At 42.2% G+C, this 17631-nt stretch overlaps 1 protein-coding gene across 1 annotated transcript in view; it reads left to right on the top strand.

The window, feature by feature from the left end:
• The first annotated feature begins 4708 nt into the window (after nucleotides 1-4708).
• DHX33 (DEAH-box helicase 33) overlaps nucleotides 4709-17631 on the top strand; it is a 31000-nt gene continuing 18077 nt past the window's right edge. Inside the window, exons 1-4 of the mRNA XM_012460534.3 lie at nucleotides 4709-4997; nucleotides 12885-13045; nucleotides 13792-14019; nucleotides 14528-14698. Of these exons, the coding sequence (XP_012315957.1) occupies nucleotides 4709-4997; nucleotides 12885-13045; nucleotides 13792-14019; nucleotides 14528-14698 (849 nt within the window). The remainder of the gene's footprint in view (nucleotides 4998-12884; nucleotides 13046-13791; nucleotides 14020-14527; nucleotides 14699-17631) is intronic.

Genomic DNA, 17631 nt, shown 5'->3' on the forward strand with positions numbered 1-17631 from the left:
CCAGTTAGTCAGTCGTATGTTTCTCCAGGGTCTTTGGCTAGTTAACATTAGTCATTTGCTTCATGAAAATCCAAGAACCTTTTCAGAGCCAAGTACTTGGATTACCTTCCCAATCAGGTAGAAATTAGACAGGGTCCACAGAATTAGATACTTAATGCTGTGGCTCAATAAATACTTGCCCCAAATATTCAGTCTTCCCTGAGTCTCAGCAGGTTTGCATTCACACTGCTTAAGTAACTCACAGACCTGGAAGAGTCAAAAGAGCACCCCTAAGGAAAGAGATGATTCCAAACAGCTATCATTAACAGTGTGTAGACACAGGTCCCTTTCCCAAAAGTGGATTATTAGTAGTACAACCTTTCTTAAGGGGTAGCTTTCCAGAATGTGCGATTGTCCTCGGAAGGATAGACATAGGCTTAAACATAACATAAATCCTAAATAGGAATTTTCAGATTGTTTTTGAAGTGAAAAGTATTTTAATGTCTTTAAATGGAATTGGATAACTAATGGAATTTAAGTATTTTACATGTTGCTAGTAACTTTGAATATGATTGCTGCAATATGGAACCTGAGTCTATGGGACTGCTTTTTCTTTAAGTGGTTTTAAAAAGCTTTTTAAAGTTTAAAAGCCAATCTTAAAGTGTATACTCCTTATGAGATTCTTAAGTTTTATCATATCTTGTTTTTGCTCAAGAAAGCTTTATCAGTGATGTTTGTTAGAGCTTTTTGTTTTTTTAAAATTGTTTTTGGGCTAGAGATGGGTTTCTCTAGTTTTATTTGTTCTCCCTGAGTTAACTTTGAGTTATCCAAGTAGTGGCATTTTTGTGGTAAAATGCTAATTCTAAAATCTGTTCACTCACTTTTCATTTAAGTAGGGAATATCTGTATACATTAATGACTGGGTAAAACAGGAAATCTATTTTGAATGTATAGCCTAAAGGCAGGCAGTTATGGGATTTTTGGTTTCTCTGATTTTATAGGGTGCAAGTTCCTAGTGGCAGGATGACATGCTGTGTGACTACACTGTGTCCTGAGCAGTGGTAATTTCAATCACCTCTCATCAGTTTGGCCAGCCCTACTACCATGATTCCTAGCCCTGTGTTGCTTGACAGGATACCTGTGCTTGAATGGACATATGGAAAAGTCCTTACTTTCCCCCCAATTTGCCTCTCAATCTTGATTCTTCCAGAACACACTTCCTTTTCACAATGCAAATAAACTAAAAGTGAGATTTGATACATGGAATTTTGTGACCAACTAACCTTACACATGATGAGGGATTCCTGGATTCTTCCAGTAATACTGAAAAGCACACTTGACTTAAGCATAGGTTTTTTTGTTGTTGTTATGGAAATACACTATACGTTCATTTAAAAATAAATGGACGTACAAATTGCATCTCCCTAGGAGATACATTTTTATACATTTCGGTGCGTTTTTTTCACTATGGATTTCTATTTGTTTCTCTCTTCCACTTGTTTTTTTCTGTGCCACTCTTATATGTCCTCATATCTTTCATACCTCTTGTGTAGTCTTTAGAAGCAGACAGAGGTGTCTCCAGGGCCTCTGAAAATAGGGACAAATTGGAGCTGTTACCATGTTTAGTAATGGGCTTCCTAGAATTATTATCATTTATCCTGACGATGTTTTATGTTGTGGTTGTTTTTCTTTGACAGGTGAGTTCCAGCTATGTTGTTAGTCATGATCCTGCCATTATTTTCTGTGTTCTGTAGGATATCTCCAGGCTGTTTAAACATATTTTATGAGTTTGCAATAAAATTGTTGAATCTTGTATGACCAAGTCACTTCTCAGAAATCCACAGTGACTTCTTAGTAAGCCCCTCTATCATATTCATCCTTGTTTTTTTTTTTTTCTTAACTTGACTCCCACTTCTACCTAACAGGGACCTCAACTTAAGTATCTTCAGTTCTTCAAGGCCTGGCCTTGTTCCTGATTCCTCCAAAAATTTTGACTCTAAGGCCTATTTTATTGTCTGTCTCTGAATCCTATGAAGCTTCAAGTCTGTATGACATATTCTTACGCCAGATTATATATTGTCTTGTATTGTTCCTAGCTGGTACATGTATATTAGTCTTGTCTCCCTCATGAGAATGTAAGCTCCTTAAGGGCAGGGACCATGTCTTAATTTTTGTATCCACCACAGTGCCTAGCACAGTGCTTGGCACATGGGTGCTGAATAAATACTTTTGTTTATTGATCGGCAAAGTATTATCTGGTATTTTTAATTATAGAGGGATTAAAGTGTATGCATGCAAGCTTGGGCCTCATTGCTGAAGCTTGTGTTTGTCTCTGAAAGTGGGATGGAGCAAAACAGAACATGATTAAGGGCAGTGATTTGGTGGTCAGAAAAGCAGAGGTGACTGCCAGCTGGTATGGTCATGATCAGACCAGTTAAGTCCACAAACCATCCTAGACAAGTTGGGAATGGAATGTGTCTGACACTTCATCTTTTGGAGAAAGAACCAGGATATTCTTTCAATAGTTATTAGCTTGTTAGTATCTGCATATAAACAAGACTGAACCGCAAGAGACTTCTTTAGGAGAAACACCAGATTTCAGTCTACCAATGGGAGAAATGTGGACAACATGGCTTGATGTATACCTAGGACTTAATTTTTCAACTCTTTGGTCCTCTTGGCTTTGAGGTTACAGAATAGCTGCCAGGTCATTAGGCCAGAGATTATGGATGAGTTACCTACAGATTGGTTACCTTTTTTTTTTTTAAAGCTTGTATTTAACATTGACATGAAAATCTTCACTTTTGGCTTCTCTTGATAAAATTAGAAGAACTGGCAATAATCGGTCTGCATGACAGCCATTGCCTGGAAATGATTAGTGACTGCATCCAGAGGTGACGTGCTCCATCAAGAAATAAGCCCACCCATTTATATTACCTAAATTATTGTAATCATTTGGAATGTAGGACTCCTACATTAAGTTACTCTGGAAAGCACACTGGGGAAAAGGACTGAGATGTCTTTACTTAAGGTCCATAATTTGAAAGTTAACATTTATTTTTAATTTTTTTTTTTTTTTTTTTTTTTTTGAGACTGAGTCTCGCACTGTCGCCCAGGTTGTAGTGCACTGGTGCGATTTCGGCTCAATGCAATCTCCACCTCCTGGGTTCAAGCAATTCTCCTGCCTCAGCTTCCCGAGTAGCTGGGACTATAGGCGTGCGCCACCACGCCCAGCTAATTTTTTTGTATTTTTAGTAGAGATGGGGTTTCACCATGTTGGCCAGGATGGTCTCGATTTCCTGACCTCGTGATCCGCCCGCCTCGGCTCCCCAAAGTGCTGGGATTACGCGCGTGAGCCACCGCTCCTGGCGTGGTTAACATTTATTATCTCGTAGTTTTCGCTTGCCTTTCTAAATTAGTATTTCAGTACAGGAAGTGAAAATTTGTCAGTTTCATTTTTTTTAATTGTCAGTTTATTCTTAAACACACATCTGCTGCTGGTTCAACATGAACATTTTCAGCAATGCCTGGTCACCAAACTGTCAGCAACTAGAGGAAAATTCTCTCTGACCTGGAGGAAAGGGGAAGTTTTTTGTTTTTATACTTGTTCTCTCACGAATGATGGGAAGGGAGATTTTTAACAGGTTCACATACAGGGCGAGTTTCATGGAAACGAGCTTCAGAAGATGTCCTTCGCATAAGTTAAAGCTTACAGTGTATTCTCTGGAAATAACATTCCCTGTAAGAGCAAACAGCTACTTGCCATTCTCCATGGTAAATTAGCAAATCATCTAAGAACTTTTAGGAGGGGTAGTTATATCCTATTTTTTTCTGCTGCAGTTCTGAATCTTTTCATTGATTGAAGAGTCTATAATGGGGTTGGACAGCCATGTAGAGAACTTGAGAGTCTGGCTGGAATGGTTGGGGAAAAGGAAAGATAAAATACAATTTTAGTTTCATTGAACTCCCACGATAAAATACAATTTTAGTTTCATTGAACTCCCTCCTTTCTCTGCTTGTATTACTGGAGGCGACCACATCCGCTGGAGTAGTCATTTTCTGAGTTTAATTCATGTATATCATAGAATTTGTTTTCCTCTTCTGTAACACAGGATGATTTGGGGACATTTGAATGACTAATCTCAGAAGACTCGGTTTCTTTATCTGTAAATTAAGGATAATTTAATAACCAGTATCTACCAAGTAATTTGTGGTAGAATTAAGAGGTTGGTTAAAGGGTTAGATAACCCTATAACTTGTTTAGAGGATTAGATAATACACGTTTGTGCTTCTCATTGATTTTTACAGAATTAAGTATTTTCCTTGAAGAATGACTTATTTCGACAGAGAAGGGGAAAACTCGCGTTTACTGGAAAGACGTAATGCTACTAAAACAAAACAATGAGAAAAACCTCGTTAACCTAGACTACAGTCCTACGGAACCGTACACTTTGTTTTTCGCGGTTGTGGCTCGGGATCTTTTCCTGGTTGCACCTCAGGCTCTGCTTTTCCCACCCCCAGGAACTGAAAGCCATCCCAAGCCCCCGATGCATGCTGGGAGTTGCAGTCCCTTTTCTAAAGGCTGGGGCGGCCGTGAGGTCATCGGTGGTCGCCAGGAGCCTCCAGCACGTGGCGAGGAGAAGGCAGTGCGCGCCCGTTGTTGGCACCTGGGAGGGGGCCGGAGCTGCCGGCGCGGCGCTTGCGCTTCCCGCCGCGGTGCCCTCCCGACATGCCGGAGGAGGCGGGCTTCCCGCCGGCCAAGAGATTCCGGCCAAGCTCTGGGCCTCCGAGCCGCGCTGGGTCCTTCCCTCCCGGGAGGCGAGTGGTGATGCTGCTGACGGCGGGCAGCGGCGGCAGAGGTGGAGGAGGAGGCCGCAGGCAGCAGCCGCCCCTGGCCCAGCCCTCGGCCGGTCCCTACCCTGAAGCCGTGGAGTTGCAGCGCCGGAGTCTGCCCATCTTCCAGGCGCGGGGGCAACTGCTGGCCCAGCTCCGAAACCTGGACAACGCGGTCCTCATCGGTGAGTGGCCGCGCCAGCGAGCTCTTCCTTGCTCTTCGTCCGTGGCTTAGCGAGAGCAGTTTTGCTTACATGATAATCACTCCTTTCGTTCGTGGACTTCAATAAACCTGAGTACCTTTTCTGGGCCAGACCTGGAGAGGGGTCTCGAAGAAGGGTCCGGCAGCCCTGCCCTAGAGGCGCTGACAGCCCGGTGAGAGTGACCGACGTGTGTAGGCAAAGACTCACCTTCCGTGTAAAAGGGTAGAGAGACGTACCGGGGGCTTGCGGAGCTTAGAGGAGTGGATCTGACTCAGTTTGTGAGGAGGCGGCTGGGGAGGTCGTGTGGGAGGGAGGGCATTCTAGGCAGGAGGGAAAGCCTGCCTGAGAGACGGGAACCTGAACACATTCCTGTCGAGCGGGAAGGTGTAGTTTCTGGTGCATGAAAAGAGGCAGGGTTGTGAAGCAGGGACTGATTTCAGGGGGCTTTGATCCCCCAAAGTGTTAGAGGAGATACTGAAGGACAGAAAGGATGAGCAGCCAAAGAGGGGAAGGAGCCCCAGGAGTGCTGCTAGTCAGAGGAATAGTGAGCAGATGCAGCAGTGAAGTCCAGTTATCCTGCACTTGGATGTGCTGCCCACTGGATTTGGATGTGAGCTATTTGTAAGAGTTAAAGAGGAAAGAAACACGAAACGCGGCTGGCAGTTAGAGACAGGTTTTCTTTAGTTAAAACCTGAGAGGTGCTCCTGACTGGTTTCCGTCAGGAGCCCTTTCTCTTACAGATTAAGAGTATATATTGGTTTTAGGGGGAAGGGGCTTATAATAAGCTTGGAATGTTTATGTGTGTGGAGAAGTTTACGGTGGGGTTGGAATCTCTCTGGGAGGTGGGGAGGTTATCTTGAGGCAGACATCTTTCCGGCCCGGAGAGGGGTTATCTGGGGGCTAGCATGTCTCTGGATGGAGTTTGGAATGTTTGTGGTTGGAGATGTTATTTGTGGTCTGTGGTCGTGCCCACCTTAGCTATTAGGCTGATGCCCTTTGGATTTTTTTTTTTTAATGTAAAAAAAGCAAATCTTAAGCTGAAACTCATAAAAGATAAGCAACTAGGTGAGAACTACTCATCTTACTCAGTCTCACCCCTACCTCACCAAATACTTGTCATTCCCACCTCTCCTTTTAAGCCAAATATTAAAACTTTTTAATGGAGATTATTTGCTATGCCACCCTTGTGGGAATTGGTGAACATTTGAATGAGGGGCTTGTCCAAGATGGCAGTCCTCTTGCTCTGTCAATCCAGACCCTATAGTTATAAAAAGGAATAGAGACGGCATGTTCTTTCTGGCTACTTCCTGGTGACTAGGACCGAGAGTTTTCTGGTCTCGGGTTGACTGTAGGAGCAATGCCATCTGCAGGATGTCAGTTAAAAATCTTTTAATTAGGCAGGGTGAGAACATTAATCCCAGGCATATTATTAGGAGGGGGCCCAGGAATGGGATGACCCATGTTACGATTTTGTTTTCAAACCAAGAGTCTATGTGGTTGTTCTGGTACTGCCTTAGCTTTTTAGCCTTTTCTTTAAGTTTTTTAGTAGCGCTTTTTACTAGGCCCAATTGGTTAATACAGAAACAACATTTCTTATCTAATGAGAGGCAGAGGTGCATGTTTGGAAATTTTCTGTTAGTAACTGTTATTCCTGCTATGAGGATAATAAGCAAAATGCTATAGTAATTTGAGATTTTCTGTTTGATATTCCACCCTGAGGGTGCTACAGTATCTAGTTCTGCAAATAGTAAAGTAAAGCAATTCCCACAAGGGTGGTATAGTAAATAATTTCCATTAAAAAGTTTTAATATTTGGCTTAAAAGGAGAGGTGGGAATGACAAGTATTTGGTGAGGTAGGGGTGAGACTGAGTAAGATGAGTAGTTCTCACCTAGTTGCTTATCTTTTATGAGTTTCGGCTTAAGATTTTTTTTTTTTTTTTTTTACATTGATATTTAGGATGTTTCTTGACTTGTCAGAGGTTTCCTCCTCAGCTTTCCAGGCTTTGACTTGAGTGTAACATATTTAGGAATTGATTCCTGTAACAGATACCATTTTAATTACCATGTCTAGTGGACTCACTAGACATGGGGACGAAAGATTCCGGGCACCCTCAGTTATTAGTTGTCAGCACCAGCAGTAAAGAGATTTCCTCCTGTGATGGTCAGGGGACTTAGAGACAGCGCCTGCTGAAACATTTAGTTTTCAGTTTATAGGGCTTTAAGAAAGCACAGCTGCCAGGCGAGTTGGCTCACACCTTATAATCCCTGCACTTTGGGAGGCCAAGGTGGGTGGATCACCTGAGGTCAGGAGTTTCAGACCAGCCTGACCAATATTGAGAAACCCTGTCTCTACTAAAAATACAAAATTAGCCAGGCGTGATGGCCCATTTAATCCCAGCTACTCAGGAGGATGAGGCAGGATAATCTCTTGAACCTGGGAGGCGGAGGTTGCCATGAGCCGAGATGGAGCCATTGCACTCCAGCCTGGTCAACAAGAGGGAAACTCAGTCTCAAAAATAAATAAATAAATAAAGCACAACTTTATTTTGGAAACATGTAGCCAGAAAAATTAAGAGTTTAAACAGTAGAAAATAATAAAAATTGTAAAATATTAGGCAACACTAGAATTTAACAACAGGTGTGCTATAGTTTTTTAAACATAATTTTCTCTCTCCAGTTTACCATTTTTATTAAAGGACAAATCGTGGCAGGACTGGTTTGCTTTATTATTATTTGTGTAATTATTTGTATATGGCGCAGTAAGAATAATTATTTGTTACATAGGACTTTTAAACTAGTTTTGATGGAACTTTGTTTCATAGAGGGAAAATGAGATAAGACCTTTTGAAACCAAGCACAGCCATGGATTTGTACCATCAAATATGTATGAGTTGGTGAATTTCTGTCCTCTTGAGGTTCCAGCATAACTTGGGTTCCTGGCCTGCTAGAAAGTGACATTCTTTACTTACCACAGATCAGAATCCCTGTACAGGGACTGTGTAGCCAGAATATGAGGCCAGTTTCCAAGGGCCTTCTTGGCTTCATAAGGCAAGTTTGATTCCTCGAAGGAAAGCATATCATTCCAATTAAAGCCAGTTTCTCCCGTTGTGTCCTATTACAAAAGAAAATGGATTCTTACTGCACTTATGCAAATAACTATATTGCCACAACTTGAAAATACGGTTTCCAAATTCTGGAGAAAATCAGGTAGAGAGAAACAAGTATGCTCCAAATTTTGTTTATGGGAGTACACTAAATTGTTGAAAGCTGTTAATATCTCAAAAGAAAAATTTCTTTGACTTTGAAGAGCAAAACAAAGGATTAGCAATATTTCAAACAGAACATCAAAAAGATCACTCCAGTTTCCTATTAGTTTAGTTCATGCAGTTCATTCCTGTCCTGCTTGATATTAATGAACATTTTAGCCCTTCAAGAATCCTGAATGTTTTTCCTCTATTCTGATGTTACAATCTATAAAGTTATCAGAAACCTGCATTCAAGAGCACGTGTTAGAGCTTTATAGCTGATTATAAAACCACCTTTTAAAGAGGACCAAAACCAGACGACAGTTATTTATGGATGACAAAAGTTTTAGGGTAGCCATTGTTAAAGATACAATTAACAAGGATGGCACACAGTAATTATAACAATTATAATTATTACTGATAACATGCACTAAGCTGTATCAGAATTATAGGAGTCATCCATAACTTTGGGGCACATACTAATAACATATTTATACAAATAAAGCCCAAAGAAAGCCAAATGCCATTTTATATTTGATAATGCTTCCTGTATGATTTTATACTAAATAAGCCAAATTTTACCTTTATATTAGTGTGCTATTAATGTTAAACTCAATTTCTAAAAATAACTTTGTAGATGCATTTACCCAATTTTAGTGTTTAACTATAAGATTTTTTATTTTTATTACACTTTAAGTTCTGGGATACATGTGCAGAATGTGCACCCCCACCCCCACCCCCCGACAGGCCCCAGTGTGTGATGTTCACCTCCCTGTGTCCAAGTGTTTTCATTGTTCAACTCCCACTTATGAGTGCGAACATGCAGTGTTTGGTTTTCTCTTTTTCTTTTTCTTTTTTTTTTTTGAGACAGAGTCTTGCTCTGTCACCAGACTGGAGTGCAGTGTCGAGATCTCTGCTCACCGCAGTCTCCTCCTCCCAGGTTCAAGCAATTCTCCTGCCTCAGCCTCCCAAGTAGCTGGGACTACAGGCATGTACCACCACACCCAGCTAATTTTTGTATTTTTAATAGAGATGGGGTTTCACTATGTTGGCCAGGATGGTCTTGATCTCTTGACCTCATGATCTGCCCACCTCGGTTTCCCAAAGTGCTGGGATTACAGGCGTGAGCCACTGCACCCGGCCAGGTGTTTGGTTTTCTAAGGTAAGATTTTTATAGACCTTTTTTTAACCCGTTATAATTTTTGTTAAGAGCAGGTTAGTGCTTTAAGATAAACCCATTGTGCTTTTATTTTAATGCTCAATTTACAGAAAAACTGGATGATACCCCTTTAGCTTTAGCTAATGTGTTTGCACACAGAATTTCTTTTACAATTAACCTTCCAAAACTTGCTTAAACCTTCGAAACAATTCTTCAACCTTTTAATGTAGGTAAAAATTCACATTCTTATGCCACCTTATAATCTTTTTACCAAGAGTATATTCGACTTTCCTTACACACCTTGTACATAAACTGTTCCTTCCATAGTTTAAATACATGTTATGCTGTTAACTTTTAGCAACCTTTACCTTTGTTGAGAACCTTGGTAAGTTTGGGATTTTAATTATGTACCGGCTGCAGAGCCTAGGACCTAGACAGAAGTGCAGATAAGGTCTGGCTTATTCCAGCATTTAACTCCATGTGTCCTAGGTTTTACCTAACTGCAAAGCAGGCAAGTTATACAGCTAAGAGTTATAGTGACATTTTATAAAGCATTCAGGAGGCCTAATCACTTTTAAATTGTAAAACATTTCTTGCATAAATAAAAATTTCACAACTTTCACAATCTCTGGCACTATTGATTGTGGATCCCATCTAGAGCTATTTCAACAAAGCTGTGTGGGTAAGAGCTGATTTGTCATTGAGCTAAAGGATGAAAGCAGGGGGAGCAGGCTTCTGTTTTGAGAAAAAGGAGGGAAGCTGAGAGGAACTTTAACTACAGATGCTGCTCAATTTAGGATGGGGTTATGTGTGAATGAACCCATCCATCCTCGTAAGTTGAAAATATCCTAAATTGGAAATGCATTTAATATGCTCAGCCTACCTTCAGTGTGCTCGGAACATGTACATTAGCCTATGGTTCGGTGATATCATCTAACGTGAAGCCTATTTTATAATAATGTCTTGAATATTTCATATAATTTATTGAAAACCATATTGAAAATGACAAACAGTTGTGTGGGTACTCAAAAGTACAGTTTTTACGGTTTTGACTTTCACTCTGTCTTGAAGTCGAAAAGTTCTAAATCAGGGACCGTCTATATTCAGAGGTTGAAGGGAAGAACTCAGTAGGGAGGGAGGCTGAAGATAGAATCAAGCTAACGGAGCAAAGATCAGGAGGCATGGGGCGGGGACCTTGGCAACCAGGGCTAGATGCAGGGCTGGTCTGGAAGAGGAGGAAGGCTAAGAGGCTGCAGGGCTAGAGAAGGGATGTAAAGATGGTGCAACTGCAGAAGGGCTTGAAGGGGCAAGTAGAGAGAGATCACATTTTAGAACTTCCCTTCTGTGAGACAGGTTCAGGAGCTCTGCTCAGAATGGGAGTCACTGGGCTTCAAGTGGGCCGTTGGGAAAGTTGGAGACAAGACAGGCTGCAAAAACAAAAAAGATCGATGTTGGTATCGGTGCTTAGGTGCATTCTGGCTACACTATAAGCTCAGGTTTGCTTCTGCACAGCCAGATTATAGGTTGAACATCCAAAATCTGAAAATCCGAAATCCAGAATGGGCTCCAAGGAACATTTCCTTTGAGCATCATGTTGAGTGCTCAAAAAGTTTCAGATTTGGGAGCATTTAGGACTTCAGATTTTCACACTTAAAATGCTCAACCAGTAAGTATAATGCAAATATTCCAAAATTTGAAAGAATCCTCCAAAGTTCAAAACACTTCTGGTTCCAAGCATTTTGTATTTTACTTCAGTAACACTCAGTTGCCCTGGTATAGGAGCAGGAAAGATGGACAGGGAGACCTTGATCCAAGTTTGGGGTTTTGCCTGGTGGATTCAGCAAGAAGATTGCAGAATAATTAGATTCTTGGTCTGATTTTGTCTGGGTCAGGAAGGAAAAGCAGTCAGAGGGGGCTGACAAACTGACAGGAAATAAACCCACAAATAACGGGACTGGAAGACTCTGAGGTGAGAGAGATGTGGTGGTAGCCAGAGGGAGAAGGATGTGCTCGTTTACCGAGTTCTTTGCTCTAATCAGGCACTGTTAAAGGAACTCACACAGGGTACGAAATAACATTTACTGGGTGCTTATTGTCTGCAAAATACTAAAGTACACGCCAGGGACATTCAGAGCACTGCCCTCCAGGAGCTTCTGGTGTTGGAGGGGGACGCACACATTTAAACACTTTTGTGCAATGCAAGATGGTCAGTGCTGGAAGAGAGATGAACAAGCCATCACGGAGCCCAGAGGAGGGCCACCCATGCTGCCAGGGGAGCGTGTTGGAGGCCTGACTCATCTTAGAGTTTGCCAGGCAGGCAGTGTGAGGGCAGGTGTTCTGCCCATAGTGTGGGCAGAGGCAGAGGCTTTGAAGAAAGGCAGCAGGCTAGGGGGTGGCCAGGAGTTTAAGGCAGCAGTGCATGAATGGATGTCTCTTCATGTCACTCAGTATGCAGACATCTATGTAAGAGTTGTATTTTAGTTTATATTTTAACTATGCAAGCTACTTGTTGAACATTTATATTGTTTCCAATTTTTTTTTCTGCCAGGAGCAAAATTGAATAAAACCTCTTTGAAGCTATATCTTTATTTTTTTAGAATCAATTTCTGCAAATAGAATTGTGAGTCAAAGGATATAAACATTTTAAAGATTTAAAAAACATAATTTGGCCTCCCGAGAAACAATACCAGTTAACCAATTAACTCTGCCAGCAGTGTACATACCTGAGTGCCCATTCTCCTGAGGCTTTACCAACTCAGAGTATTTTATCTTTTACTTCTGACTTTGAGCTGTGTGTTTGGTGAAATTTATGTCAATTTACCTTTTGTTGTTGTTTTTCTCAGACAGGGTCTCATTCTGTTGCCCATGCTGGAATGTAGTGGCGTGATTGTGGCTCACTGCAGCCTCGACCTCCCAGGCTCAAGCAATACGCTCGCCTCAGCCTTCAGAGTAGCTGGGACCACAGGCTTGCACCACCATGACCAACTAATTTTTGTATATTTTGTAGAGACAGCATCTCCCTGTGTTGCCCAGGAGCAACTCCTGGGCTCAAGTGATCCTCCTACCTTGGCCTCCTCATGTGCTAGGATTATAGGCATGAGCCACTGTGCCCAGCCAATTTGCATTTTTTTTTTTTTTGAGACAAAATTTCACACTATCTCCCAGGTTGGCATGCAGTGGTGCAATCATAGCTTCCTGTAACCTTGAACTCCTGGGGCCTCATGATCCTTCAGCCTCAGCCTCCCTAGTAGCTGGGACTACAGGTACATGCAACCACACCTGGCTAATTGTTGTTGCTCTTGTTGTTGAGACAGGGTCTTGCTATGTTGCCCAGGCTGGTCTTGAACTCCTGGGCTCAAGACATCCTCCTGCCTCAGCCTCCCAAAGTGCTGAGATTGTAGGTGCCAGCCCTGGTGCCCAGCCCCAATTTGCATTTCAATGAGACTTCTTTTCCCTCTCTCCTAGGAGAAACTGGCTCTGGGAAGACAACTCAGATCCCTCAGTACCTCTATGAAGGCGGGATCAGCCGTCAGGGCATCATTGCTGTGACCCAGCCTCGGCGAGTGGCTGCCATCTCTCTTGCTACTAGAGTCTCAGATGAGAAGAGAACTGAACTCGGGAAGCTGGTACCTGGTTTCCTTCTTTATTATTAGTACTTCTTAACTAAACAGCTCTCCCACCACCCCCGTTGGCTCTTACTTTTCCAAACAAGACTTCCTTTACATAGTGAGCTGCTTTCTTGCCTGTTCTTCCAATTGTCTAGGCCTGTCTCAGAGTTCTTTACGTTCCATGTGCTTTGCTTTCAAAATCTGTTGTCAAGTTGGACAGATTAGTTGTTTTCCTTGAACATCTTTAAGCCTTCAGTAACCTCTGTTAAACCTCTTATCTGTCTTTCTAGAAAAACTGTAAGCATTATTTTAGTGTATATGTGAGTATTGAGAATGAGTCTCAGAACTGTATATAAGACAGATTTGTTTTTTTGTGTTTATTTTTTTCTTTTTTTATTTCATTTTTATTTTTCTTTTTTTTCTAAGACAGATTTATTTGTGTGTGTGTGTGTGTGCATGTACTCATTTCACTTAAAAATATCTCAGAAATCTTTTCATATCTGTACATAACTTCACACGAAACTATTAAATAGCTCGAATTTGAAGGTTGATTTTAAATATTCTTTGTAATACTTATCATAATTGCAGTTAAAGGAAACTTGACCATTGTCTCTCTCCCCAGCTAGATTGCATGCCTCCCTAGGGAGTAGGAAGGGGTTGATGTTGGTCTTGTTCACTGTGGTAGTGCAAGTACCCAACTTACTCTGGACATACTGGGCGCTCAAGAAATGTTTGATGACTGAATAAGTTGTTTCTTCCCACAGGTTGGCTATACAGTGCGCTTTGATGATGTCACCTCAGAAGACACCAGAATCAAGTTTCTAACAGATGGCATGCTTCTGCGGGAAGCAATTTCAGACTCCTTGCTTCGGAAGTACAGCTGTGTCATTCTGGATGAAGCTCACGAACGGACTATCCACACAGATGTGCTTTTTGGCGTGGTGAAAGCTGCACAGAAGAGGAGAAAGGAACTGGGGAAACTGTCTCTGAAAGTATGCATCACACACAGGACATAGGCCTGGCCAGGTGCAGTGGGTCATGCCTATAATTTCAGCACTTTGGGAGGCTGAGGCTGGTGGATCACCTGAGGTCAGGAGTTCTAGACCAGCCTGGCCAACATGGTGAAACCCTGTCTCTACTAAAAACACAAAAAATTAGCCAGGCATGGTGGTACATGCCTGTAGATCTAGCTACTTGGGAGGCTGAGGCAGGAAAATCGCTTAAACCCAGAAGGCAGAGGTTGCAGTGTGCCGAGATTGTGCCACTGCACTCCAGCCTGGGTGACGAGAGTGAAACTTCATCTCAAAAAAAAAAACAGGAAACAGACCTGTGTGCTTTGGCAGGGTGTTTTCCTCTGTCTGTTCTGCTCAGAGCCTTGGAAGAAAGTTAACTATGATGGGGTGGTGCAGGCCTCAATCATCTGCTTTTGGGGCTGGAGAGGGACACGGAAAGGCTGTCCCAATGTTTGTTTCTGGTCCTCCTCTTCATTCTCTAATGCAGGTAATTGTGATGTCAGCTACGATGGATGTGGACCTGTTCTCTCAGTATTTCAATGGCGCCCCCGTCCTCTACCTAGAGGGTCGGCAGCATCCAATCCAGGTGTTTTACACCAAACAGCCTCAGAATGATTACCTGAACGCCGCGCTTGTCTCAGTCTTCCAGATCCACCAGGTATGGTATGGGATGCAAATTCCCGAAAAGCTCTCTTTTATCTTGCGGTTGGTGGTGAGAACAATGAGCCTTGAAAAGAAAAGCTACTGAATAAAACGACTTTGTGAGTTGTGTCATTAAGATGAATAAGGAGGCCAGGCGCATTGGCTCATGCCTGTAATCCCAGCACTTTGGGAGGCCAAAGGCGGGCATATCACCTGAGGTTAGGAGTTCAAGACCAACCTGGCCAACATGATGAAACCCCGTCTCTACAAAAATACAGAAATTAGCTGGGCATGATGGCAGGTGCCTGTAATCCCAGCTACTCGGGATGCTGACATGGGAGAATTGCTTGAACCTGGGAGGTGGAGGTTGCATTGAGCGGAGATCACGCCATTACACTCCAGTCTGGGTGACAGAGGGAGATTCTGGATAAGGAGTTCATTTGCCGTGTCTGACTTTTTTTTTTTTTTTTTTTTGAGACGGAGTTTCACTCTTGTTACCCAGGCTGGAGTGCAGTGGCGCTATCTCGGCTCACTGCAACCTCCACCTCCTGGGTTCAGGCAATTCTCCTGCCTCAGCCTCCAGAGTAGCTGGGATTACAGGCACGTGCCACTATGCCCAGCTAATTTTTTGTATTTTTAGTAGAGAAAGGGTTTCACCATGTTGACCAGGATGGTCTCGATCTCTTGACCTCATGATCTACCCGCCTCGACCTCCCAAAGTGCTAGGATTACAGGCATGAGCCACTGCACCCGGCCGCGTGTCTGAATTTTTATCCTTTATTTATGGTATCTCTAATTTTCTCTGAAAAGAAAAATAATTCAGCTCTGACCAGCAACTTTCTTACACTGAGCCAGAAAATTTCCATATGTTAGAGCAGTAGCTTACCAACTTTTCTTGATTATAACCCCCATTAAGAAGTACTTTTTATTTTACAACCCAGTATGCTATACCTCTAACTGAAATAAGTCTATGAAACACTGCTTCTGGCCAGGCATGGTGACACACCTGTAATCCCAACGCTTTAGGAGGCCAAGACAGGAAGATCACTTGACTCCAGGAGTTCAAGACCAGTATGACAACATAGCAAAACCCTGCCTCTATAAAAAAATTAAAAATGTTTTTAAAGAAGAAACACTGCCTCTTTTACTACATGTGGGGTACTCTGATATTTTGTGCCTCACTTAAAGAAAAAGCTGTCCGGGCACAATGGCTCATACTTATAATCCTAGCACTTTGGGAAGCAGAGATGGTTAGAGTTGCTTGAGTTTAGGAGTTTGAGACCACCGTGGGCAACATAGCAAGACCTTGTCTCTACTAAAAATAAAAAAAAATCAGCCAGGTGTGGTGATGCACACCTGTAGTCCCACTTAGTTGGGAGGCTGAGGTAGGAGGATCACTTCAGCCTGGAAGATTAAGGCTGCAGTGAACTATGATCACTCCACTCCAGCCTGGGAGACAGAGCAAGATCCCATCTCAATAAAAGAAAACAAGAAAAAGTTGACATTAGCCCAATAATAGGTTGTAACTTAAAGTTTTGGGTTTTTTTTAACTATATCAGGAGAATATTTATAACTATTTTCTCATTTTATTAATCATTGACTTCAAAAATTTGAATCATTAATTTACTTTTGTTTAATTTGTATAAAATTTAATGTTATTATTTTCATATTAACTTTCTGAGAAAATCCAGAAGCAAACTTTTAAAATTAATATTTATTTAATTAATTAATTTACTTATTTAGAGGCAGGATCTCATTCTGTCACCCAGGCTGGAGAACAGTGGCAAAATCATAGCTCTCTACAGCCTCGATCCCCTGGGACTCAAACAGTCCCCCTGCCTTTGCCTCCTGAGTAGTTGGAACTATAGGCACACACCACTACACCATGCTAATTTTTTTTTATGTTTTGTAGAGACAGGGTCTTGCTATGTTTCCCAAGCTGGTCTCAAACTCCTGGTCTCAGCTGAATTTCCCGACTCAGCTTTCCAAAGCACTGGGATCGCAGATGTGAGAAACCATGCCCAGTCATTTTTTATTTTAAAATAATTGATGCAGGTTGGGCACAGTGGCTTATGCCTGTAATCTCAGCACTTTCGGAGGTCGAGCTGGGTGAATTGCTTGAGGTCAGGAGTTCAGGACGAGGTGAAACCCCATCTCTACTAAAAAATACAAAAATTAGCTGGGCGTGATGGTGGGTGCCTGCAATCCCAGCTACTCAGGAGGCTGAGACAGGAGAATTGCTTGAACCCAGGAGGTGGAGGTTGCAATGAGCCAAGATTGGGCCACTGCACTCCAGCCTGGGCGACAAGAGCGAAACTCCATCCCCAAAAAAATAAATAAGTGATGCATATGGGGCTTAAAGTTTTAAAAAGTCAAGTAGTTTATAGTAAAAGACTCATAATAAAAGAATAGCAGTTGTTCTTACTTCAACATCCCAGGTTTCTGCTGTTTAGGGGACCTACTTTCAATCTCTAGATATTGCTTTCATATTTCTAAGCTACCTTGCTTTTACCGCTGTTTCTTGAGTTATGGGTGTCAGTCATCATATGCTAATTTCCTATCATGGTGATAAGAATTTCGAATGCCCCTCCCCTACCCCCTTTATCTCCAACCTCTTGACAGTTCTATCATGATGTTGTTGAGGTTTTTCTTTTTAAGACAGGATCTTGCTATGTTGCCCAGGCTGGTCGTGAACTCCTGGGCTCAGTCAGTCCTCCCGCCTCAGCTTTGGGAATAGCTAGGACTACATGCTTGCACCCCTGTGTCTGGCCTGTTATGATGTTTTCTAAGTCTAGTATCAATATTAAAAATATTATGACCACACATTGCTAGCAGCACACCATCCCTAAACCTTGTTTCTTGAACAACATAGTTGTTTCTAGGTAGCTCTGGCTAACTTTTTCCCAGATGTTCCAACATCTTTCATATGCCAATCATGAATAGTTCTGT

The sequence above is a fragment of the Aotus nancymaae genome, unplaced genomic scaffold (assembly GCF_030222135.1).
Source record: "Aotus nancymaae isolate 86718 unplaced genomic scaffold, 86718_ANA_hifiasm-v0.15.2.pri h1tg000072l, whole genome shotgun sequence".
NCBI lineage: Eukaryota > Metazoa > Chordata > Mammalia > Primates > Aotidae > Aotus > Aotus nancymaae.